The 26,764-nt window shown below is 34.4% G+C and overlaps 5 protein-coding genes across 5 annotated transcripts; 2 read left to right on the top strand and 3 right to left on the bottom strand.

The window, feature by feature from the left end:
* LOC132698270 (caspase-1-like) lies at window positions 1-2,386 on the bottom strand. The gene is made up of 5 exons (XM_060664243.1): window positions 2,023-2,386; window positions 1,614-1,864; window positions 1,410-1,559; window positions 945-1,332; window positions 1-508 (listed from the first exon to the last, which is right to left on the bottom strand). Exons 1-5 carry the CDS (start codon window positions 2,157-2,159, stop codon window positions 427-429), a joined length of 1,008 nt encoding a protein of 335 aa, XP_060520226.1. The 5' UTR covers window positions 2,160-2,386; the 3' UTR covers window positions 1-426.
* A 3,379-nt stretch (window positions 2,387-5,765) lies between these two features.
* Window positions 5,766-14,253, bottom strand: LOC132698243 (mediator of RNA polymerase II transcription subunit 24). Its single transcript, XM_060664206.1, has 10 exons — window positions 13,590-14,253; window positions 13,285-13,530; window positions 13,052-13,242; window positions 11,724-11,975; window positions 11,464-11,671; window positions 11,163-11,411; window positions 10,915-11,104; window positions 10,613-10,864; window positions 7,031-7,241; window positions 5,766-6,979 (listed from the first exon to the last, which is right to left on the bottom strand). The coding sequence occupies exons 1-10, from the start codon at window positions 14,128-14,130 to the stop codon at window positions 6,596-6,598; spliced, it is 2,724 nt and encodes a 907-aa protein (XP_060520189.1). The 5' UTR covers window positions 14,131-14,253; the 3' UTR covers window positions 5,766-6,595.
* Window positions 14,254-14,322: 69 nt separating this feature from the next.
* LOC132698245 (mediator of RNA polymerase II transcription subunit 27) lies at window positions 14,323-15,499 on the top strand. The gene is made up of 2 exons (XM_060664208.1): window positions 14,323-15,040; window positions 15,089-15,499. The coding sequence occupies exons 1-2, from the start codon at window positions 14,449-14,451 to the stop codon at window positions 15,382-15,384; spliced, it is 888 nt and encodes a 295-aa protein (XP_060520191.1). The 5' UTR covers window positions 14,323-14,448; the 3' UTR covers window positions 15,385-15,499.
* A 138-nt stretch (window positions 15,500-15,637) lies between these two features.
* On the top strand, window positions 15,638-25,713 carry LOC132698242 (DNA-directed RNA polymerase III subunit RPC1). Its single transcript, XM_060664205.1, has 20 exons — window positions 15,638-15,843; window positions 15,905-16,040; window positions 16,103-16,677; window positions 16,727-16,816; window positions 17,592-17,769; window positions 17,831-18,166; window positions 18,225-18,461; window positions 19,466-19,663; window positions 19,718-19,997; window positions 20,052-20,360; window positions 20,417-20,530; window positions 21,045-21,202; window positions 21,741-22,018; window positions 22,074-22,349; window positions 22,995-23,124; window positions 23,179-23,297; window positions 24,654-24,807; window positions 24,856-25,040; window positions 25,094-25,262; window positions 25,314-25,713. The coding sequence occupies exons 1-20, from the start codon at window positions 15,800-15,802 to the stop codon at window positions 25,515-25,517; spliced, it is 4,170 nt and encodes a 1,389-aa protein (XP_060520188.1). The 5' UTR covers window positions 15,638-15,799; the 3' UTR covers window positions 25,518-25,713.
* Window positions 25,714-25,815: 102 nt separating this feature from the next.
* Window positions 25,816-26,444, bottom strand: LOC132698246 (prefoldin subunit 1). Its single transcript, XM_060664209.1, has 2 exons — window positions 26,308-26,444; window positions 25,816-26,255 (listed from the first exon to the last, which is right to left on the bottom strand). The coding sequence occupies exons 1-2, from the start codon at window positions 26,335-26,337 to the stop codon at window positions 25,920-25,922; spliced, it is 366 nt and encodes a 121-aa protein (XP_060520192.1). The 5' UTR covers window positions 26,338-26,444; the 3' UTR covers window positions 25,816-25,919.
* Window positions 26,445-26,764: the final 320 nt, after the last annotated feature.

Below are 26,764 nucleotides of genomic sequence, written 5' to 3' on the forward strand. Positions count from 1 at the left end.
TTATGTATGAACAACCGATTTTTTTATTATTCAAAAATAACATGTCAGGCAATTGCAGCAGGTAAAACAGCACACTTTGATGCTTCTAAAATCTATAATATTTGATAAATTTGATCTAAATAAATGTAAAATATACCTTATATCTAATAACTATTACCTAATACAATAGACCCTATAAGTGAGCAATACCATATTGACAAATAAAGTTTGACCTAAGGCAATAAAATTGTTGAACACTATACTTGTAACATCTTTTAGGTAAACAGACATATCACAATATAGGCAGAGATACTCTTAATTATAGTTTTTGTGACATTTATGAAAGACCACGATATCCGATATAAAAAATAGATGATCGAGATTCTCGATTTTGCAGAATTTTTAATCTAAAAATATTGTAAAATGCCATTTGTGCTTCCAGTTCCTTCAATATAAACCAGTTCTGTTTCTAGGATGTACCATTCCACTAGATCTATGTGCTTTAAAAACAATTCCTTTTGAATGTGATCTAAAATATTAAGTATGTAAAGGTTTTTTGATTTTTGAAGCTTTAAAAACCAAATATTTGGTCAGCAAAAATGGAACATTTGTAAAGCCAATGTTCGAGATTGCAAAACTTAAATACAAAAATGTGTTATAGTTGTGTTGAACCTGGGGAACAAATCTTTCTGAAAATTTACCAATTTGTTACAAATTAAATAAAGGCTAGAAGAAAAGTGAGTTTGATTTATATGATAGACCTCAACCTTTAATCAAACGTTTGACAAATCTGATCAACAAAAATTAACATAAATGCTAAATCAGTCAAAACACAGGAAACAGGTTTAAAATTTCATTAATGGACAAGAATTTGCTAATATATGCAGAAAATCTGTAAGACTAAACCTGTTTCCTTCATTAAGAGTTAATAATCTTACAATGAGTTGACAGAATTGGTACTATACCCTGGCATGGAGAACTGGATTAATCTTGTCAGCATGCTCATTACACAGGGTATCTGTTTCTGACGGTGCATTGTAATGGAATCAGGCACATTGCTTTCAAAATCTATTGCAACTCTTTGAGACACAAATGTCAGTATTGTCATCAAATCTAACTCATGTGCTCTATTTCTTAATTCATCACAGAGGGCCTGGACAAACCAAGAGCCTTTCGTTGTATTTCTCCAAGAGTAGTATCCTTTTACAGTTGAATAGACAATCAAGAAATCAGCCTGAACAGGTATTTTGTAAGTATTATAAATTTCTCCATCTGTTTCAGTTGTTCTTAAGTTTACTCCTCCATCAAGTTTATCTCCTTGACATGCTTGAAGAAAGAACATTTTTGGTTTTCCTATATAAAAAAAAGATAATAACAGGAAATGTATGAATGAACAACACCCCACATCCTTTATTTGTAAAACAATTTACCTGCAAGTGATGGACATCTATCAGCAGTAAATAATGACCACAAATTATCAGGTTTGTATGGAGTGTCCTTCGCATAAATTATACCCATTTCCCCATGAGACAAAACTGTTAGCAACACACAATCATGATGAGTGTGATCCATAGCCGCAACTAAAAAATACACTATAATTTACCGCTGCAAACCTCTAGTAATTAAACAGTAACCTTGTTTCACATGGTATTCTAAATCCAAATAATTTAAATCTTTAAATACTTGTACATCAAATCCTAGGACAGATAAGCAAGTTTTAAGATTTGCACAATCTTCATTTGTCCCTGATCTGGCTTTCAGTCCACCACATTCAAATATCTCATGGTTGAATATTAGAGCTAAGCCTCGTTTCGGGTGGTCCATTTTATAATGTGTGGCATATTTTGGAACTGGCATGCGAGCATACATTTCACCAGGTCGACCACTAAAAGCCATCAATTAATGTTACCACTTTTATAAATGAACTTTTACCATGAAAAAAACAATAAACCTGACTAAAACCTATTAATTAACGTTATCGTTTTGATCAATAAACTTTCAAAACGAAAAAAATTAAATAACGCAAAAACCAACAATACATACCCAGGCCTTCCCAAGGCGTCTCCTTCATCGTTTATGTTTTGCCTGCTTTTAATACAATTTCCATCGTCCGCATCATGGAAGATTTCCTTTTCTTGATTGCCATTACCAACTTCATCTTCACCATTGATACTTCCCATTCTTTTATTCAAAGAACTTCATTAGAAAAAAAAGAGTTTCCAAACAAAGAGATACACGCTTAAAGTGCACCATGGACTACGAATGCAATGGAATATGGACCAACTACACCATAGCCCAAAAATAATTCCCACTTTAAATCACAGACTAAATATCAATTTATCTATGCTTTGAATGACACGGATTGTAAACGTGATTTTAAAATTAGCATAAATAAAACAATGTTTTTTTTTTAAATAAAGGCCAAGAACAATAAGCAGCTAAAAAAGAGGTCGAACTCGATCTAAGCCGGAGATGCATACTGAGGATGATTGAATTGGCAAGGCCAACTGAACTAGCAGTAGTGATATGACACCGAAGTGATAGAAAAGTGAAATAAATTTTTGCAACAGAAAAAGGCTTCTTATTGTATAGCTATTAGATATATAGTGGCAATAGCACGGTAAAAGAGATGGAGATGATCTAAATTTCATCTACTAACCTGCACTTTCCGAAATTTTGTTTCTTAACAGCGATCTCCACACACTTACCTCCTTTTCATAGAACATTTAGCCAGATTTGGGCGTATCTTAAGAAAATATTACCGGAAAAAATCTATATGTCGTATCGATAAATTGTCAGCGGCCATGTTGGTTGTTAAACGCCGCTCATTGGATGAAAACATATATTTGATACACTAACCTGCATTTTGCACCATTTTTTAAACAGCTCGTTTTCCTTAACTTATTTGTTACTTAACTCGTTTTCCCAGAACATTTAACGAGATCTAGGTATACTTTGACAAAATAATGCCGCAAAAATGACAAAAATGAAAATCTGTCAACAACCATATTTTTTGTTAAAAATTTTTGCATATCTCTGAAAACGAGATTTCAAATCACGGCCCATGCGAATATTAAATGGCGCATCCAACATCGACATCAAACTGCCATGAAACGCTAAAATCCGAGTCATCACATTAAGAAACCGATGTATCTGGTTGCATGCTATTCATATTATTAAATATGGGTAAAAGTGGATAAAAACATAAGTTTAAAATATAGTACCAATATGTAGAATAAGTAAAAATGGTATAGAAATCCATAGAGGTTTTGTATAGGTATGTTAAAAAATTATTTCTTTCTTTCTCTGTAGTTACATTCGAGCTTACAATCAAGTAAAAGAGGCTCCTGCACCTTCAATAGTTACAGCCGAAACACATAGTTATTGAATACATAGTCCATAGTTCAAATTTTCATGTAATCAGATAATTGATTACATAAATATGAGTCTACAAACAAAACAAAAAAATAACACAAATATCTCATACATATCACTCAGAGATTGACACCGACGGCTAAACTATTCACACATGTTCTCTTTCTTTTAATTTATAATTTTCTTTAAATTTAAATCAACATATAACCCTATAGCTACCACATTTAATCTCCCATTCGTGACGATTTATCGATTATATACAGTCTGCATATCTAGTAGTATAAGGAGCTCGATGTTTAACTACTCCATTGGACGATGTAATTCTCACCGAAACCTTTTATTTTTGTTACTTTAATTATTTATAAAAAAAAATCAGATCAGTAATATGCAATAATCGTAAATACTTTATTTACCCAAAAAAAATATTTTAGTTTTCGAGATATGTTAATTGGCAAACGCCAAGCAACAAAATTTACCATTTTAAAAAATGTTTGTTAATCAACACCGGCATGAAATTATTAGTTGGTATTCTATATATACAAGAATGTCAGCTTCAAAAATTTCACAGATTAGTTCAACGAAGGAAAAAACGTTAAAATGACTCCATAAAATACCGATTTACTTTCCCAACATCCAAACAAGTAAAAAAAATAAAGAGATAATATAAAACAACCTCTTGTTAAGACGAACATCAACCTCCTGCTGTTGGTTTGTCTTTGAGAAAGAGTTTTTGCAATCGAAAGTGGGTCCTTTTTGTCAAAAGTACCTTTTTTGGTATAAATCATGAAATTGCATTGTTTTCCTTTACAAATAAAGGGTAACATTATTATTAAAGACAAGGACATAATTTCGTGTTGTTTAATGAATATTTACTATTTTTGTTAATATCATTGATTTTAAATACTCCTCTGAAATTTTCTCAAACATTTTTAATTCCGTATTGGAATTATTATAGCATTATGATATAGTAGTGTTTTAGTTGTGTTCCGCGTGGTCGGGCTTAGCAGTGTTAATATATTTTTTTCTACGAGTGAGTTTGGCCACCGACGGACTGCACAGATCAACAAGCTGCCAAGATGTTCACACTGTGAGAGATCAATAAAGGACAGTCAACCTTCAATATCATGCCGTGCCTGTCTGTCGTGGTTCCACAAGGGTTGTTCGGGTCTCACTAACCATGAGTTTAACAAGCAGGCAATTATGTGGAATAAAACCAAAGCATCCCCCGGCGTTCAATTGGACCGGGTGCCTGCGTCGCTCCAAGATATCTCTAGTGGTGATGTCTCCAACTCAGCAATAACCCACAACCAAGTATCTTTGAACGACATATTGGAAAAATTAATAGGCATCGAAGCTCAGTATGCCAACCTGCTGGCGAGATACGAAGACCAAATCAAAATTAATGCTGATCTTAGATCAGAGATTGCACAGTTAATAACAATCGCAGTGATAGTACTTAAGCCGCCGAACAAAATCACGAAAACGGCATTCTTCAAGAAGTGCTGCAAGACAGGCACATATTAACAATTTGATGATTTTTAATCTTCGCCGAGACGAGAGCAATCCTGAATCACTTCAAATCTCTTCACTGCTTTCCTGCAGTGGATCTACACAGATTGAGGTCATTGGCGTTGTTTCCGTCGGTAAACCAAACTGTAATGGCTACAAACCAGTTAAAGTGATGCTGTCTAAACCCAGCGACGTGTCACTTGTACTGAAGAGTAGGAGAATGCTCGCTGAGAATCACCAAATTTACGTCGAGGTGGATCTTTCTCTGGCGCAACATAAGCATATTCGGGATACTAAAGAAGAACTGCAACATCGTCGCTCGAATGGTGAAAACAATTTGATTCTAAAATACATCCATGGTGTTCGCACTATCGCCACAAAAAACCCAGCTCCACCGCCACCTCAGCCAAAGAATTGACCTGTATGTACCAGAACGTTAAGGGTCTCAGAACTAGGACCCATGTCTTTTACCGTGGCGTAACTTCCTCAGGGATGGTATCGTTGCTGTTGCTGAATCCTGGCTTCAACCAGATTTTCGGGACTCTGAACTCTTTCCCGATTCTTATGTGGTCTACCGCTCAGACAGAAGGCAAGATTTAACCGGAGTCTCCAGGAGCGGTGGTGTCATGCTCGGTGTTAGTGACAGTTTTGAGTCCGTACTTCAGGATACCTCCGGCATCAGCAACAGTGCTCCAAGCATAGACTTTTTAGGCTATAAGATCTCTTTAGATTACTTTGTATTTTACTTATTCATAGTATACATTCCTCTCACTGCTGCCAGCTTCGAAGTTGAGAACTTTTTTGAATCTTTGTCGTCGCTGGACTTGTTTGGCGGATCTGTCTTTTATATTGGGTGACTTCAATATTCCTTCTTTCATTGTTTATAAATATATAATAAAATAAATTTTAAAAAATGGTGTTTTGTTAAAAAAAGGAACTTTGTATCGCTATCTATTTTTAAGTGAATATGTTCCATATATCAGCCGTTCACTGCATAGTGTGACATAATTTCTTTCTTGAGTGTTAGTATAATAAACGAAACCACCAAGGTTATGACAAAGATATTTCAGTATCACAGAGAAATTGATTAGACATCCAGGTCTTGTCTCAGGCTGGAAAACAAAAGAAAAAATATTAAACTTACACTTGCTCTATATACATCGAGATGTATTGCGCCTTACTCGAGTTGTATTCCCTTTTAGCTACAAACAGAAAAACCTTTTTTATGAAAAATTTTGTTCACGTAAATCAAAAAGTCTTGGTTATCTCATTATAAATATATTTAAAAAATGAGTAAAAATAAAACTATATTTTACAATAACTATAATTCAGAGCTGTGTATTTCAAATCACGTGTTGATAGATTTTCCATAGTTGTTTTTTAGGTTTATAGTATTGTCTGATATAGATGTCTCAAATTAAATTAAATTGAATTGAACTGAATACTATTAGCATTTGCATGTGGTAAAATGTATATTAGAGTCCAAACAATTTGGGTTCGTGATATAAATCTCAACGAGGTCTGATATTCATGGGATATTAAAAAAAAAACAATTAGTCTTCGATAAATAATCACTAATCATTAAAATAATGTTTCACTTCTGAAACCCATGGGACCTTATGACTTAGGTTAGTTGCACTCGAAGATTAAATAAATTACGTTGATTTTGTTCATACTTATCTGCGAACTTCAAAGTTTACTTTAAAAATGTAAATTATTAATATAACTACAGCTAAAATTTCTTAAGCCGATAGTTTCTTAAAATACACAGATCCTTCGCCATATTAATTCTTCCAGAGCTATTGCACACGTCGTGCAAATGCAGCAAAATTGAATAATCAAATAACTCTGGTAAAGTCTTCAGTAAATCCGAAATCAGGAGAGGTGGTATAGCAGCCAAAATAGCGACCGCGGAATTTATTTTCACCTCTACCAGCGACTTTATAAAATAAAACACGAAATACGTTTGGGGCGTCACGCTGCCCTCTTGCAGGCCTGTTTCGAACATCGCCAGTAGCTGGCGAAATGAGTTTATAAATTCATCAGTGGGGCTTCTTTCCCCAATGTTTTCAACCAGTCGTGGGATTTTTGGTTGCGACGGCTCTCCTTCCAAATCCTAAAATTTACAAATTCAGTAAGAAAATAAATTGTTATTACTTTTCTATACTTCTGAAAGACAGTCCCACGCTGTATAAAGACAGCAACTAGTTAAGTAGGCTAAAGCGGACAGTTGCGGCTCCATCAGAGAATAAGCTTGCATGTCAATGTACAACAACTGCGGCAAAACGTGGGAAAGGAGTTGGGAAGTACAAGATGCAATATCCACGTGAAAAATCGCCAGAGCTAGATCTACGCCCCTCTGTAATTGATCTTTGAATCTAAAAAGAAGGTGAGAAAGCATACATCGTGTAGCATTCATCAATGTCAGTCGACATGTACCGAAATGAACAATAACCTTTATTTACCTATATTTTATCCAGTCAGCGCATTTTTTATGTAAGTAATGGTTAAATCTTTTTTGAAATGGCAGGAAAAATTTCTTTCGCGTTTGGTACTTCTCGTGTGGATTACATTTAAAGCCTCTAAAAACTAATGTCATAATTTTGTAACAAATATAACCCATGAATAATAAAACCTGGTTTTACAAAACTATAAAGATTCAAACCCACTCATAAATCAAAGTGTCAAAAGTTATTATTCTCAAAATTAACGTCTTTGTAGATAGATAGATATACAGATGTCCTTAATTGGTTTCAGTTATTCCATTTTATTTTATTTTATTTATTCATTTAGCAACAACATGAAAAGTGTCCACAATATAATCATGACGCTACAATTTTGGCTGCACAATGGATTCATGACAAACTGTGTGTGCTTACTTATACTGTGTACTTACTATGAAATTCAAGTCTCCAAGAATAAACTACGAAGTGTACAATTCAATACAGATCAACAATTCAAGCATTTATTTCATTTTTAACTTTCCTATAGGGCTTCAATCTAAAACACTGACGCAGAGCATGGCCAAATGTTAAACCAAAAGTGATGGGATATATGAGATATCGTCACTGAGAAAAGTCACTTTTGTAATAAGAATCTCTCTCTTACTATTCTGCTTTCGCATTTACAGCACTGCTTGTTCTGGTTACAATTTTAGTTACCTTAAATGATGGGGAGGTTTTTCTGGGTTAGGCCGAATTTGGTTGTACCCACAATCAACAACAATAAGCTACAATCTAATTAATTCTTCAACCTAGATACCACACACACAAGAATTGTAGGAGAAAAAACTTTCTAAATAAAGTAAGAAAAATATATTTTTTTATGTCATGGTAACTTTTTCCTTAAATGTAGTTAAGAAAATTGATAGGGGTCGTCTAATTCAATCCCCTCCACTCCTTTTAAAAAACTGTGTTTTTATAACAGTGACACTTCCGTAATTATTTTATTATTCTATTTTCGTTTTTTAAGATACAAAATAAAAACATCATTTTCCGCCATATTTGTGGCGCGATATTTCGCTAATAGTTGACTTTGGATTCAACGTTTATATAACAAACTTTATTTTAAGCAAGGAATCCTCCCTTAAGTTTTTCGCGTTTGTTTCGGAATGCCCCGTATAATACAAACAAGCTATATACACAATAAATAAAAACATTTATACGATCTGTGGCTAACATATCACAGATGAAATAACACACATAATTAATTTATTATTTTAAACATTTCTGTTTTGTGATGATGCCCAAAATAATAGGCGTTTGCACCTACTATATTTGCTAGATCAGCAGATGGCACCGGCTGAATGAGCACCAATGTGTATCAACAGGAGCTACTTTCTTTTTGTTTGGGACTTTATTAAAAAAGTTCAATTTCCTACTACAGTTATATGAAAAACTAATAAATCAATATTAGTAAATCAACCAAAATGTTAGGATATGCTTATAAACCGAGTTTATTTTATCATGTACGCATTATCTACAGTGTGTTATTGAAATTAATTATTATAACGATCTGCCACATGCACCTCAAATATGAAAGCAACATGATTTTGCGGTTTTATTTACTTTGTTTAGTAATACCACGAACGATTCCAGAATTGTTTTTGTCATGAATACTACTAATTTCGTAAATTCAAACCAGAAATATAGTCCAATCCATTACTAAACCAGTGTAAGAAAGAGTACATTAAAAAGTTCTATGCACTGCACATTGTCCAAGTCATGACTTCATTACTTATTTATTTAATCAAATTCATAACAATATTGGCACTCAATAAGGGTATATTTGTTTCATCACTCCTCTTTGATTTGACAAAATTCCAATCATAAGTTTTTTTATTGAGTTTTTTAATTTGCTTTTATTGGTAATAAGTGCATTTTCATTATATACCTGCTTCTCATGGTACGAGTCAACCCATGCTGTAGAACTTGTAAGTCAATAAGTGACCTAGTAATACAACTCTGAACTTTAGTAGATATGAAAAAGCTCTGTAAATTTCTTCTTACATAAGGCAAATGCACACTGCAAAACATATAATGAAATCACGACTACCTGAAAATAAAAATGTTATTGTACTTATGATTCCTTTTTGGGCAATCATTACCTCCCCACACTGTTACTTCAAGCTACAATACCATATAACAATGTGGGGTTAACATGTGCATAATAAATGGATAGTATAACCTTTTTAATTACAGAGTTTCTCAGTTTCCACAACCTAAGAGTAATGATTCATTTTGTTAGTAACTGATTTGATATAACTGATATAACTTTCCTTGCACGATCAGATGCGGAACCATTTATCTAATGAATATTACAACAAGAGCCATATCATCTGCAAATAATGATAGCTTGCCCAATATATTCAATGGACTATTTTTTATATCATCAATAAAACTGAGAAAAAAGAGCACGCCAATCTGAGTGAAATTAGTGTAGCCCCTCCTTTCTGGGGAGCCAACTATAAGGCAGACCCCTCACTCCATATGTAATATGTTTGAATTTAATAAAAAACTTCCACAGGTGACTGTAATATTATCTACAAATCTTCTGGATTCCTTTTGCGTCGTTTGTTGATGAATCACTTGCTGACGTTTCGCCAATCATCCTGTTCTACACCGAAGCTCTGAAGAAGCCAACAAAATGATCGGCGAAAAGTCAGCAAGTTTGATTCATCAACAACCGAGAAGATTTGTAAAAACAGTAACTTCATATTTCTTTATCCAATTTCTGAATATGAAGTTTACTATGTATATAATAGCATCCTGTGTGCACTTACCTTTTTAGAAGAGGAACTGACCATCAAATAAGTAATTGAATTCACTTAGAAATTTAATAAGCATAGTGAAATAAACTTTTTTGTAATTTTTTTAAAAACTGGGAGCAAGGTCACTGCCCTATAACTGTCTATTCTTTCTTTATCATTTTTTTTCCTTGGCCTTGGACTTATAACGGCCTTCTTCAGAGCTACTGGAAAAAACCCGTCACTGAAAGATTCAGTAACAAGAAATGCCACACTCTGTAATAGCAAATCCAACAAGTTTGCCAGCACAGAACATGATAATTATTTTTGTGTCATCTCTCAAATAGAATTTGTGGGTGTCACCTGACTAGATTTTGTTTACAGTTTTTTATCTTACCCCAGCTATTTCAGTATTTAGTCATATTACATCGTTATATGAGTGATTGCGTAGAAGTTAACCTAATGGGAACGTATAAAGAAAAAATAACTGGTACATTTAAATACCTAAGCTTCAAAAGCTCCTGGATAACGGCGTTTACCAGCCATCGTGGACCGGCCGTGTCCAACAGGCAGCGCAACGTGCTCGCAGAATTGTGATCAAGCCAGCCTTTGGTGATGCCCCATGTCCAAGCGTTATGCAGCTGTTCCGTCGCAGGATGGCGCGACACCAAATGATCGTTGCTTTTCGTCGGTAGGGGTAACTGTACATCTCTTTGCATTTTTCTGATGATTTCACAGGTTAGGTGCCAACGATCCCTACAAAGTATAATGTTGTAATTAAATCTTAATTTCTTCCCTTTTCTAACCTCAAACTATCTTCTTCCGTTGCAGGAGTCGCGAGCAATTGCTGGACCATGTTAATAGGTTTAAGCAAAGTTTCCTGGGGGGCAGTCCTCATGAACGAACACAGCCAAGCTGCCGCGGCTATAGGGAGGCAACACATCTTGCCGCGGACAGCATCCAGAATTCTTTTCACGTCTGAAGCGACCAGAGCCCCTAAAATTAAAGTCGTTCCCAAACTGGCATCGCTGCAAAAAAAATGTGGGTTACTCGCCCTGTTCCCAAGCCATCAGAACCTCGTGCATTACACCCGACATACTAAACAAGACATCCTGCAGTTTTATGTTCGGTTTAAAATCTGTTTCACCTGAATTAAATTGTGTAATTAAACTTTCTATGACCATAGGATCACTTAAGTTTAACAGCTGAGTTGGCGCCTTCGGTTTCTGCCGATCTACCATACAGCTGTTTACCCATTGCTCAAAAAGGGAATCACCGTCGGGATCCAAAACGGCGGCAGCTCCTGCAAACAGCATGTTAACCCAAAAATTTTTATTTATGTTTTATTCATTCACCATAAGTCTGAACAATGGATATGAGCATGACAAAGCTAATGTCAAATAACTGTGTCCTGGCTTTATCGCCACCTAACTTTGAACACTCGTTAAACCTTATCAATCGACTGACGAGTGTTCTCAACTGTCCCGAACTGCAGGCAACGGCAAGTATGAGTTCAAAACTTTTGCCGGTCAACACCTGATGTAACATGCCCAAAATAGCATCCTAGAAAAATCACATGAGGATTAGTGGAAGAAATCATTTCACATTTACTTACCTGTATTTTATGGTAATCTGTTGACAGGGTCTTTAAAATTCCCGCCAAAGTAGATTCGGCACAAAGTATCACTTTAGGAATACCCGTGCTTTGGTTGTTGTCCAATTTAAGCGTGGTTGGGAGCTTTCGTTTGTCTAAAAGACTCTTTACCTGACCCTCGTTCAATAGTCGGAGTTTTGCCAGTTCATCCAGCAGACATTTCAAACTCGAACAGGAACTCTTTGCGTCCATTGCATCTAATAAGGGATTGTGCTAAAAAATTATGAATTTATAGTATTAAGCAATGCAAGGGCCTTAAGTGAGCTGATTAAAAACGAATTAGCAGATGGATTGACTAAGCTGGCACCTACTGGAAGACAAAATTTGAGTGTAGTAATCCTTTCAATCCTTCATATCGCTTTTCACCTTTGAGAGCTCAATTACAACTGGCTGGTGAAGAATATCATAATTACTTTTGGGGTCGCGGATACTCAGACTTATTAGACTTAATAGAAAAAATACCAACAATGACTTGTTGGTGGTTGTTGGTTAGTTTTAATTTGTAAAGGTGCAAAAAAAAGCAACAAGTCGGTAAAATTTGAATTTTATAGGAAATGTACCCTAATCCATTTTTCTTTAAATATTAATTTAGATTAAAATCAGAAACACGTAATTTTTTGTCAAGGAGATTGAAACCATTTAACCGACCGATGGAAGCTGTGACAATAGAACATGTGTTTGGAATGAAACTTCAAATATAATTATATCTTCTCGGCAACTGGACACGGTTAGGAAGCAGAAGATTCAGAGTACAGTTTAATTCAGTGAGCCCGAATCATTATTAAAATTTTGCGACGTGGTTTTACGGTTTTCGCTAGTCAGTGTGCAGGCTAGGAGCTTATTTTGCGGTGCTGACATTGCCACAAACTAATAAAGATGTAGATAGCCCGAATATGCTGATAAACTTATGAAGCAATTATGAAAACAAAATCGTTTCTAACCAATGCCTTGAGGCAAGCTAACCAACTTGGTGCCTGTTTAGAAAGAAAATTGGGCAAAATACCCTTATTTGAAGATTTAATAACATAAAAAAAGCAAATAACACCCTGGACATTCCATTTGAGATGTCATATTGGTTTTGTGATAGATTTCTTTGTAAAGTTACCATTATGGAAAAAACATATGAGAAGGTCCATTCAACATGAGCATGTGCGCGATTTATAATCTCGCTGTTAGCCAATGACCTTGCGGCATTCATCGACCAACACGTGTGCTGATAAATCGTCAATAAGTTTGCAGCATTTTTGTGGCATTTCTTTAAAATAATAATAATAATAATAATAAATTACCTGAAGCAGCAGTTCAATCGCAGCAACAACACTTGCACTGTCAGCCTTTCCAGAAATTTCGAGCAAAATGTGTGGCACTTTCAAAAAGGCAAATGCACCCCAGTGACTTTCTTGTGAAGTCTGACCTCCATTATACAAAGCTAACAGACTCCCTCTAATTAATTCAGCATACAATCGGGCATCACTAAAACCTTGGGAAAAAGTAAGTACACCCAACAAAGTTCATTTAATACCTTTGAGCCTTTGAAATGTTTGCAATTGCTCTGCAAGTACAGAAGTTAGTGCACCTGGATCACCAATAAGTTTTACTTCAAGCCAGCACTGAATTAGTGAGCCAGGCCATTTTTCACTAGTAACTGGCAAACATAAACTATTGACATCAATATTTTCCAATTTGGCAACATACAACCTCACTTCATCCCCTTCCAAAGTTGTGGAGAGAAGTTCATTGCATTTCCCACTTGTTTCTTGGAACAACTCTACAAACCCAATTTATTAAAAATTTAACCAGAACACTTTCTTATGTTCAGCTTAATACCAGGATCATTGTATTTTGCCAAGCACATCATTGATATGTAAAAATCATCTGTAATTAAGACTTTTAATAGTTCTGTAACCTTTTGCACTAAGTTAGTAGACTGTTTGCATTGTTGTAAAATATTTAACAGCCAGAAGGCAGTCGATAAAACCGCCGTTGCAAGTACAGTTTCCTCAGGTTTTCCACAACATGTTACCCCTGGTAACATACCTTCCAAAAATTCAAGTAAACTTAGGACACAATGCACTTTTGTCATTTGGCTGTATTTACTCAGTCTTTGTAAAACGGCCGCGTGCGAAACTAACTGAGCACTTAATGAATGTCGAAGATAACTTAAAACTAACTGGTTGGCTCCTGCACCAACAACTGCCTGTTGTAGGATGCAATCCGCCAAATTATAGACATCCCCGCTAACTCCACGAGGCAAAACGGTTTTTATATTAATGCCCCATTGCAAATCAGTCCACCTTTCCCTCCAAGCTCTCAATAACAATGCCTTGAGTGAACTAGTTTTACTAGTTGTCTTTGATTCCATAACCATCTTGTATTATCGTTTGATTTGGTGACTGTTGAAATTCATAGATAAATAATTTAAATGGCTTATATCCCGGATTGACGCTCCTTTTTATTTAAAAACATATCGGATATTTGACATGTCTAAGCACCACTATTCTTCTTAGCTGCGGTTGGCTTTGTTGCACGTTACTTCTCTACCATGGCATTTCTATGTCAATTTAGCACAAACTAGAAAAGCAAACCTAACCTCATCATCTATTGTCTGGAGTATAATTTACCCGACAATTTATACTTGTGATTGAATACTATAAAAAAATCTCTAGCTTCGTTCTAATTCCCAAAAATGGAAAGGGACATAGAACAATTAAATTTGGCGTTAAACTCTATAAAAATACTTCGATCGAACGTTCGTCGGGTGTTTGAATCCGTTAGTAATGGTTTAAGAGCCGATCACGGTGATGATGGAAAAGAAAACAAATTTATTTTCGAACTACAAGAATTGTTGACCACCGTCAACAATAATTTAAGAGACGTTGAGAATTCTGTAGCAAATCTCACACCACCTCCTGGGGCATTCAGTTTGGGCAACACAACATATTTAAGTCAAGAGACCACTCAAGAACGGCAAGCACTGTATGATCAATTAGTCAACAGCTATAAATGGACAGATAAAATAAGAGAATACAGTGCTCTTGCTGGAAATATACTAGCTGCCAATTCTTTCAATAAGACATACAAAACTTACAGTACCTCAAAAAGGAGGAAAACTCAAACCAGCAATCATAATGTGCCACCAGACGTTATTGAAAGCTTGATTACAAGCATTGATAGGCTTTTTAATGATGTTACAATAACTGCAAGCAGACCATTTGTACCTAATCCTGTCATTCAAGTTACCCTTGGGAAAGTATTGAATGCAGTTATAGCTTTTAAAGGTGAGCTGTAAGATTATTTGTGCTATGACTACCTTTTATATTTTTTAGGATTGATGATTGAGTGGGTAGTTGTAAAAGCTCTTTCTGAGAGCAATGATTTATGGTCAGAATCTAGGTTCAAAGTGTTTAAAAAAGTAACAGAAAACTGCCATGCTGCCATGTGTCATTTTCATTCCCCCATGATGCCCGAGCTTGCTGTCAGATCCTTTATGCATTGGTTTCACAGTTATATTAGCCTATTTAGTGCTCCCTGCAAGAGGTGTTCCAAACATCTTCATAACAACTTACCACCTACATGGCGGGATTTAAGATCTTTAGAAGCCTATCATGAAGAGTGCAAATAAAAACATCAAAATTACATTACCTAGAAATTGTAAAAATTATTACTGATGTGTAAAGATGTTTTTAATGTAAGCTTTAAATAAAATGCAATATTTGGTCCTACTTTCCATTTATATTCATTTCAATTGAACAGTTAAGTTTTTATGGATTTTTTTTTTAAATTGTTAAAATCCCTATCTCCAAGTCTCGTTTCTACGGAAATAGTGTAAACGAAAATTACCATTTCCCCTTCAACTAGACATATTACGTAATTGATTCATTTTCTGACAATGTAGAAGATTTTTGGATCTAACCGTAATATTAAGTATGCACTTTGGATTCTTTAACATGTGGTTACTATCCTTAATTCCTTATAATTTGTAATGTTTTGATTATTTCACATTCTTTTTTTTATTTTCATCTGGTTAGACTTTAAACATGCCGAAAGAGCAATACAGAGAAGCAGATGTAGCCAAAAAGATGTATGTATTGACCCATACTAAGAAAATGTTGCCGCTTTAATCAGCATGAGTTGCCTTTTAGATCACACCTTAGTTTTGGGGTGGAGAGTGCTGAAAGTATGCAGCAACAATCGCACATTCATGTTGTTGCGAAAAATCTTTATAATCAAGATGTTGAAAGGAATCCTGTGCCATATGGTGTATTGGATAAAAGATTGGTATTACATAATACTCCTTTTTTGTATGGGCAATGTTTAAATTTATATATTTTTATTATTAGGGTACCAATTCTAAAGACTCACCATGTCAAACATGCGGTCAAAAAATAAATGAATGTGTAGGGCATTTTGGCTACATCGATTTGGAATTGCCTGTGTATCATGTGGGTTATTTTCGTAGTATCATAAATTTACTGCAGACAATTTGCAAAAAATGTGCTCGAGTTTTGCTCGAAGATTCAGAAAAAGATGTATACAGACATCGTTTGTCAAATCCCCTGTTAAGTTACATGACCAAAAAAGTTATCAGGAAGAAGATCATTGACAAATGCAAAAAAATTGTGAAATGCCCTTATTGTAAGGCTACCAACGGCTTCGTCAAAAAGATGACAAGTGCCAAAGGAAGCATTGCAAATTCCCCACTTAAAATAGTACATGAGATTTATCGTGAGAAAGACAAGGATAAATTAATGGAGCAACTAAAGGAGGACTTTAGCTCTGCTTTGAAAAACAATCCCGAGATTGAAACGGCCTTGTCCAACAACATTTCTCAAATTTTTACCCCAATAGATGTTTTAAAGTTATTTGAAAGAATACCAGAGAGTGATATTCCATTTTTAGTTATGGATCCTGAAAAGTAAGTTGTCTTGTCAGTTTTGATTTTTTTGCTTAAATTTGGATTTCAGGGCACAGCCAAAAGATTTAATTTTTACCAGGATGCTGGTGCCACCAGTGTCCATAAGACCGTCGGTAGTGTCTGAGTTAAAAGCAGGAACGTAAGTATTTAAATTAATTGATGAATTTTTTTAAATAATAATACATATGTATACATTAAAGTTAATGTCACATATTGAAGTTGTTAATACATGGACACCTATGTATAAAATACCCGTATGTGCTTATGTAGCTACAATATAAAGTCCATCCTTGCTTTTATTATTACACATATGTACATAATTCAAGATCAAAACTCCCAATTTTGTCACAGATGTAGTTTTTAAATAAATATTTAAAATGGTTTTAGTTCTTATGGATTTTTTATTTAAATTCATTGTATAAATTTGGTCCTAAATAAGTGTCAAAATGATGACCCAGACCCTTATTTGAGAATATCACATTAAAAGTTTCATTTATTATTAAGGTGGATGAAATTACAAACAGTATAAATATAAAGTCGTTTTAAATCAAAAATATCACTCTAAAGCATGTGGAAAAGTCAACGTTTTTTTTATTGGAATTAATGTAATCTCTTCAGCTGTTCCAAGGGACATCTCACTTTTTTACAGATATATAAAATATGACCATTCCATTTTAAACATTTGTCCAAGGTACTTCATATTATTGCTTTTTGTCAACAGCTTCAAAAGAATTGATCAAATTTATGTCTCCATGACTTAGAAAAAAAACTATGTATTATATTTTTTGAAAGTTTTTTAAAAGAGTTTAAAAGTATCAAAATAGTTTTTTATTTTTACAAAACCCGATTTTTTCTTATTTCTAACACTATCTAATGTATTTATCAAGCTTAAAATAAGTAGACGACAATTTTAGAAATGAAGATGATTTAACTATGAAGCAATCTGAAATAATATTCATTAATGATGTAATCAAGAAACATAAACTTTCTGGTGCTTCTGTCAACATGTACCAAGAGGGTTGGGATTTTTTGCAACTTCAAACAGCACTTTATATCAATAGTGAGTTATCTGGAGTTCCTTTAAATATGATGGTATGCTAGAAAGTTGAAATTAATGGTGAATAAAATTAAATTATAACTTGTGTTTTTTAAGCCTAAAAAACCTGGTCGCGGTTTGGTTCAACGCTTGAAGGGCAAACAAGGTCGTTTTCGAGGCAACCTCTCAGGCAAGCGAGTAGATTTCTCATCTAGAACTGTAATATCTCCTGATCCGAATCTGGAAATAGATCAAGTTGGTGTTCCAATGCATGTGGCAAAAATTTTAACATTTCCTGAAAGAGTTACTCAGGCAAATGTAAATTTGATGAGACAGTTAGTCATTAATGGACCTGATAAATGGCCTGGTGCTAACTATGTACAACAGAAGAATACTCTGTTTAAAAAGTTTTTAAAGTATGGCAACAGGGAAAAACTTGCACAAGAATTGAGGGTTAGTTTAACACAATTTTGAAAACTACTACTAGATCCACTGTATATATCTATTGTAGTTAGGTGACATTGTTGAACGCCATTTGCATAATGATGATGTAGTTCTCTTCAATCGGCAACCTAGCCTGCACAAACTGTCTATCATGGCACATCGGGCCAAAATTCATGAACACAGGACATTCAGGTTTAATGAGTGTGCATGCAATCCTTATAATGCTGATTTTGACGGTGATGAAATGAACCTCCACCTACCCCAAACTGAAGAAGCAAAAGCTGAAGCGTTAATTTTGATGGGGGTAACATTTTTTGCATTTAGTTTCATCATTACCTATTTACCTCTGATAATTTTGCTTTCTGTGATTAAGCTTAAGAAGCATAACAAAGGTGAAATAGTTTCTCTTGCAGATCGATAACATAACTTCGTTGCACGGATTGTACTAGTTTGATCTTATCAATAATCTACAGCTGATACAAAACAAATCAACAAAAACCGTTTTCTCAATGAACTGTTACACACCTACCAACTACTTTATTTTAATAGATGCGTCAAAAGATGTTAAACAAAAAGTACTTAACACGTAACGCTAATATTTTCCGAGGTAGACTTACCGATTTGCTCCTCAAATTTTATGTAAAGTCGGTTGTAATACTCCCAGCCGATTAAAATAAGGAGTCAACTGCCTTGCTTTTCAATTTATTGTAGTCTTTTAACTTTACTAACTTTACTTTTTCGTTTTTATAGTTATTATTATTGTCCATCATATTAAAATTTCAATAAACTCTATGAAGTTCTTTAAAAGTTATTCACAAAAATGTGATATATTATATGTTGTAAAATCCGGAGTTGTCTGTAAATGTCGATTGATTAGGAGATTTTATTGGTAAAATTCTAATAATCGGAAGTTACAAGCAATTTTAAAGTTCAAATAATTGACAAATAGACAAATTATTAAAAACCCATCAATGGGCAGCTTTTATAGTACTCCAGTTTTCAATGTGTAGGGAGCAGTTGTTTAAAAGGCCTAGTTTAACTAAATGTGATATTTTTGGTATTTACCGTTCAATTTTATAAAATCCACGATCCATTCTGTCAATTGTGCTTTATTTCCTCCTTTTTAGTACTATATGATTTTTCATAGCAGATTCTTTTGAATTTTGATTAGCAGTAAAACGTCTGTGTCCTACTTATGTACTAAGGTTAAAGGGACCGGTGCATTATTATGATTATGCTTATACTTGTCCTCCCTGTTTAAAACGTTACTCTTCTGTGTCAGATGTTTTGGTAAACATTTTGTTCTAGAACAAAAGCAACTTAGTCACGCCGAGAAATGGAGAGCTTCTTATTGCCGCCACTCAAGATTTTCTAACAGGGGCTTATTTGTTGACTCGCAAAGACACATTTTTGGATTTTGTTCACGCAACGCAATTAGCTGCCACACTATTGGCGGGCAAAGACACTCATATGAATATCACTTTACCACCTCCTTGCATTGTAAAAGTATGTTTGTTTTTACAGTATTGAAGGGGCTATTCAAATACTTTCTTATTGCAGCCCAGATATTTGTGGTCCGGAAAACAAATTTGTAGTCTGATATTTAAACCAAACTCAAAATATATAGTGTCAGCTAACTTGGAAGCTAAAGGGAAAGCTTATACCAAAAACCGGGAAATGTGTGTTAAAGATGCATACGTTATTGTCCGTAATTCTGAGCTTATAGCTGGTACCTTTGACAAAGGTCACCTGGGCAGCGGCGGCAAAGCCGGCAACATTTTTTACGTTATACTTCGAGATTTTGGCCAAGAGTATGCTATAAGAGCTATGTGGAGGCTGGGTAATTTAACATTTTTTTAAGGATTGTCCACTCGTTTAAGTTTTATATTTTTAGCTCGACTATCTTCAAATTATTTAATGAATCTTGGATTTTCGATCGGTATCGGGGACGTAACGCCCGGTGAGAACCTTATAAAAAGAAAGAATAAACTCTTAAAAACCGGGTATGAAAAATGCGACGAATACATAAAGCAAATGGTGCAAGGAAAGTTGACGACGCAGCCGGGATGTACTGTTGAGGAATCGTTGGAGGCGGTTCTGTTAAAGGAGCTTTCTGATATTAGAGAGCAAGCTGGTCAGGCCTGTGTGGCGGAACTGCCGTCGACTAACAGTCCTCTCATCATGGCACTATCTGGATCCAAAGGTTAAATAATAGAATTAGGCTTACCGGATAAATCTAAAATAAAATATTTCTTTCAGGGTCCTTTATCAACATATCTCAAATGATAGCCTGTGTGGGGCAACAAGCTCTTAATGGTAAAAGGGTGCCAAATGGATTTGACGATCGATCTCTGCCACACTTTCCTCATCATTGTGAGTTTATTTCTTCAAATGATGTACAGGATAACTAATTAACCATTTCTCGAGGCTGCTTTAGTTGCAAAGATTTTTACCTCAAATCCCTGTGTGCAATTAATAATGCAATTAATACTGATAATCTTTAGCTCAAATCATGTCGAGCACAAAAACAATTGTGTCACAAAGTTACAACTACAGATTCTACTATTAAAATTTGTCTCCTTTCCTTTTTTAACCGCTTTAATCACATATTTTTAAATTTGCTTAGGTGGGTGTTAAATAGCTTCACACATATAGTACTACAACATAGAGCTTCTAATTCGAGTATGACATTTTGAAAATTCAGTGCCATAATCAGATTTTTTCTATAAATCTTGTAATCATGTATAGTAGGTATCTGTCATGAAAAATGGCGGAGGTATAAGCTATATTTTGTTTATGTGGAAGTAGGCCTATATAGCTATTTACGTTTTTTGCTCAGTTTACATTTATATATTTAAGCAATTGAATTGTTGTTTGCACATTATAGCTAAGACTCCGGAGGCAAAGGGATTTGTCGGAAATAGCTTTTATTCTGGATTAACCCCTACAGAGTTCTTTTTTCATACTATGGGGGGTCGCGAGGGGTTAGTCGACACGGCTGTAAAGACGGCTGAAACAGGTTACATGCAACGAAGATTGGTAAAAGTAAGTTTGTACAATTTTCATTTTTATATCCAAAGTTAATTAGCCTGCTTAAAACTCTAAAGAATATCTATTGTTTTATGGTTCTCTCATGTAAATAAGATTAAAAAACATATCACATCGCACTGGCAAAATAATCTTTTATAAATATTGCAAGTTTTGCTAGCAGTGAGACTGAACAAAAAGATGCACTTACTCAACTGCTTATCGTCCTACTCCCCATCGCCTCCCGTCCACTTTTTTTAAGTGTGGAAAGGTGTCCATACAAGGTGAACAAAAATGCAAGTTTTTGGTTGAGCGTACTCATAAACTCACTTACGTCGGTGTTGCTATTGATGAACTAGTTACAAATTTGTCGCTTCTGCTCTCCATAGCATAATCTTGAATATGAGCACTTCCTTTGAGAACAAGGTTTTAGTTTTTCTAATTAGGTCTTTATTGAAAAATGTTTAGTTGTTGCTAATAAGAATTGTTGTGAATATTTGAAACTTAATTCAACGGAATTAGGATATTGGATATTTAATATATATATCATGTTTAGTCGCTTGAAGATCTCGTCGTCCATTACGACGGTTCCGTGCGCAACGCCGAAAGTGACATAGTTCAAATGACATATGGCTCTGATGGATTAGACCCTACTTACATGGAGGGCAAGGATTGTCCAGTGGATTTTGACAGAGTTTTAGTGCATGTCAAAGCCAAGTGCCCTTACAGAAACGAAATTTCGTTGGACGCGGACCAAATTCGAAGGGCTACGAAGGCATTTATAGCAACAAAAGCCCTAGACGAATGCAGCGACGACTTTAAAAATGGACTGACGTAAGATGATTCGGCGCATGGAAAATCATCTCTATCTATAAAATGTCATTTGTAGCAAGTTTATGGACACGGTAGCGGATAGGGTGGATAAAGTGTTGAAAAAGTATGGATATTCGAGCGTGGTAAAAGAGATCGAGCGACTCACGTGCAGCCAACTGGTTACATTTTTGGGAACCTGCGGTCAGAAATACACCAGATCGATTATTGAGCCGGGCACTGCGGTTGGGGCCCTGGCGGCTCAGAGTATCGGTGAGCCTGGCACCCAGATGACCTTGAAAACGTTTCACTTTGCTGGTGTCGCCAGTATGAATATTACCCAAGGCGTTCCCAGGTTAGAATTATCGATACTGTTAGCTCTTTGCCTGGTTAGTTTTTTTTGAGAATTCCACAAACAAATACAGTGAATAGTTACAATTTTCGTAATTATGAATTTAGTTATATTTGATGGTAAGGATACTAATAATTAATGCTCAACAATTTTTTCACGATGACTTGAAAAGTTCCTGTATTATCAGCGTAGACATTCTCTCTAGATATCTGTTAGCCATATAATCAGTACAGGGCAAATGAATCAGTCTGAAGGATGTTGTTCAAAACATGAAACCATTCAATGTGTTTAGAATAAGTTAGTCTTTTTAGTCACTTTGGTAATTTTATTTTCCAATCCTATCATGTTGCCCTTTACACCTCTCCTAAATGCAACAAAGTCCAGTTTAGTGATTTATACCAGTGGGAATTTGTGACTCATTTGTTTCGCATTGAAAAAAGTGTCTTTATTTTTTGTGCTCAATTGTGTATTTTAGAGTAGGGAATAAAAAAATGTGATTTAACCGAACCCGATTTAATGTCATTTTAAAACTTATAGACCATATTATAATGTTCAATATAGATTAATTTATTCTGCTTTTATAAAATTTAAACCTTTTATAAAAACTGTCAGAGCCAAAGCTAAAGTGTTTGGATTTTTTGGATTTAGGATTAAGGAAATTATAAACGCTAGTAAAAAGATAAGCACCCCTATAATAACTGCATGCTTAACGAATTCAACTGATCCCTGGTTCGCAAGGCAAGTAAAGGGTAGGATTGAGAGGACCACACTTGGGGAGGTAAAATAAGATTAAACTTGTACATGGATTTTAGTAACTCGATATTGTTTTCAGATATCGACGTTCATCGATGACGTTTACACCAAAAATGAAGCCTTTCTTTTAATTCAGTTAAATGTGGAAAGGATCAAGTTGCTTAAGTTGGAAGTAAATGCGGAATCCATACGATACTGGTATATAAAAAGTATTCTGGAATTGATTCCACATAATTTTAATGAGTGAATCTAAAAATCCATTTCTAAATTAATCCTGATTGATTCACAAATAATTTTTTGTTGTCTTGCTATTAACTAAGATTTAAAATTGCTAGAAATAAGATTATATCTAGTGCGAAGCTGAGTGAAATTTTTGGGTATTTCAAAAATTATCGTCGAGCAAATTATAAACATCGCAGTTACAAGTTGCGCAGTGCCATTTAGAATAAAATATGTGAGCTCAAGGCAAAAAGTTATCGGACCCGACATCTTTTTTTTTTTTTTTAATGGAATACCTATAGATTGTTTTATTTTCATTGAAAAATGTGCTCGAGTTTCATTAATAGATTTGTTTATAATTTTTTTAACCAAGCTCAGATTTATATTCTATCTTTTCTTAATTTTTTAAATTAAACAAAAAACACAAAGTTGACATTAAACATGATAGGGATAAAGAAGAAATTAAGGCACTAGTTTAAGCCAACTTGCCGAAAACGCGACGGGACAATTAGGATAGCGAAGCTCAAAAAATTTTGAAGAAATATGAAAAACCGGATATATAAATTTAAAATTCTTTTCATAACAGCAGAACTCCCTTATTTATAGTGTATTGAAAAGCCCGTATATTATATTAGCCAAATTTGTCAGTTGTCTTTGCGATTTCTAATAGAACAATAGCCTACTCTCCGACTAAACTAAGTAATTTATATAAAAAATCCTCCGCTTGTTTTATAAAATACCTGTATATGTATATATGTTGCATAAGAAAATGATTAGCTTTTCGGTAATTTATTAAATAGAAAAGATACATTACAATGTAATATCCTAAATCTCAAAAACACCCTGTACGCGTACATATAACTATAGTATTAAAACAACAATGAATTTCTCTAGATATAATTTGATTTACATGATTTACCCAAGTGATCAAGATTCTCCGCCGTTTATAATTCAATTCAATATATAAATATGTAAGTACCACGTATCTCAGTAACATTGTGATTCGGTCGAAGTCTTACTAAATTATTTTTTTTTGTCAAATTGCAAATATTAAAAAACCATAGGTTTAGTTATAACGAATTTGATACAAAATGTGTTTAAAATTAATGGTAGGATACAAATATAAAAAATACTTTACTTTTTTTAAGCCTTTATTTCAAATCTTGTTTAACACGAACTATTGTCTCCAAGGTACCAATCGCCGACGCACTATTGGGTCACCCTGTATATTCGATTGGTTTGCCAATTTGAGATTCACATTAAAATTATGTGAATTCCATAGCATCTTGTATCTGTTTTGTTGATTCAACACATACTTATAGTTTTAATTTTAAGCATCTGCACTTCAAAATTGAAACTAAGACCTGGAGACGTTAAAGTAGAAAGCGACACCATAATTACTGTTTACCCTAATAAAAGTCAACATTCCAGAAGGCTTAATTTTGCCTTGAGCGAACTTAAGGAGTTAATTCCCAATGTTGTGGTGAAAGTAAGTTGTTTTTTAATGTGACAACCCTTGTTTAATGCATTTCTGTAGGGCTTACCAACTGTCAACAGAGCAGTGATCACTCGAGAAGATAAGGGCAGCAAGACGACATATAAACTCTGTGTAGAAGGCAATAACTTGCAAGATGTGATGGCCACTTATGGGGTCGACGGCAAACGAACTGTATCTAATAATGTAATGGAAGTTTATCAGACACTGGGTATTGAAGCCGCTAGGTAAACATTTAACTTATTATTAATGACGACTGTCAAGGTTACTACAATTTTAGGGAGACTATCATGTCTGAAATCAAAATGGTAATGGAAAATCACGGTATGAGTGTGGACTACCGCCACATTATGCTGCTGGCTGCACAAATGACCCACACAGGCGAAGTGTTGGGAATAACCCGACAAGGTCTGTCTAAAATGAAACAGTCTGTATTGAATTTAGCATCAGTATGTATGCATCAAACATTCCCACTTTGTACTAGGAACAAGCTGTTTTAGTTTGAAAAAACTGCAGATCACCTGTTCGATGCCGCTTATTATGGACAGACCGATAAAATTAGCGGCGTCTCAGAAAACATTATCATGGGAATGCCAGCACCCATAGGAACAGGAATATTTAAATTACTTCATAAGCCTCAAAGTGTTGATCGTAACCCTCCCACAGAAACATTACTCTTTGAGTCGGCAATGTCTTCAATGTGATAATGTCATAAGAATTATTAAACTGTTTTGGCAGATTTTGATTTTTTGACATAAAAATTGTCAAAATTTCTTGGGTTTTAGCCTCTGGTTCTAATCAGAGTTGGTATTTGAAATATATATAAATATATAAATTAATAAATAAATATACTATGCACTGGTACATACATATTTTGCGATTTCACAGCAGAACATTTTTTGTTCTTGGCGTTGAAATTTTATTTTCCCTCAGTGTCGTAAGGAATTGGCACAAATTTATACTAAATTCAATCCCTACTTTTTCAAATAAATGCCAGCGAAATACGCAAAATTAAAAATATATATATTCAAGATAAACTAGTAAAGACGATAGTATACAACATAAGCCATAACTAGTATAATTCATATTATGTAATTGAAAACTTTTTAGGAGTCCTTTTTTTGCTGAATCAACTCACGTAAAGCATCTGTGGCACTTTTTAAGGATTTTTCCAGATAACCCATTTCTAATTCTAGGTTTTTAATTTTCTCATCAGCTTGGGTTTGCTTTTTCCTTATATTCTCTTCCACTTGGCTTTTGGGAGTTAAGATGAACATTCGACCGACTGATTCGTAAGTTTTCGTATCATCGTCCAATGCTTGTATTTCCTTTTCTGTTAAAGCTGCGTGCTGCTTAGCTCGCTTAACGGCGGCGATTTGGATACCTGACATTCGAAGTGTTTGTTCTGTTCCAATTTTCTTTTCTTGTAATTCTAAAAACGCCTACCACAAGCATATCAGCCCTATGATACGAATTTACCCATAATCAAGATACCTTTTTCAACTCCATATCGACTCCCGACATTTTAAATTCTAAATTTTTTTTTTTGTGGCAATTTAAGAATTTATATCAAATAAGTTAGAATTTCATTAGCTTGCAATAACTGACATGAAATGTCATTTCTTCTTTTTGAAGATGGGCAATGGTATAAATCAATTTGGTGTGTTTCTTTTTATAGATTTTCTTAATATCGGTAGTTGAAAAAGAGTTAAATTCTGTCAGTTGATTTCAATTCAAGATATAATTAAAATAATAATATCATAAATTATCTATAAAAATAATTACAATAAGGGATATATACAGTCTTGTCCATAGGTGCTTCTTATATCGATAGTTCGGCCACAAAAATTCCGAGTAGTGTTGAGCCATTGATCCTGCTTATTTGCCTAACTATTAAAGAAATTGAAATACTTTGCGGAAAATAAATATTTGGTTTTCTTCGCTGGAGAAA

This window comes from Cylas formicarius, unplaced genomic scaffold, assembly GCF_029955315.1.
Source record: "Cylas formicarius isolate icCylForm1 unplaced genomic scaffold, icCylForm1.1 PGA_scaffold_2__14_contigs__length_35257938, whole genome shotgun sequence".
Lineage (NCBI taxonomy): Eukaryota > Metazoa > Arthropoda > Insecta > Coleoptera > Brentidae > Cylas > Cylas formicarius.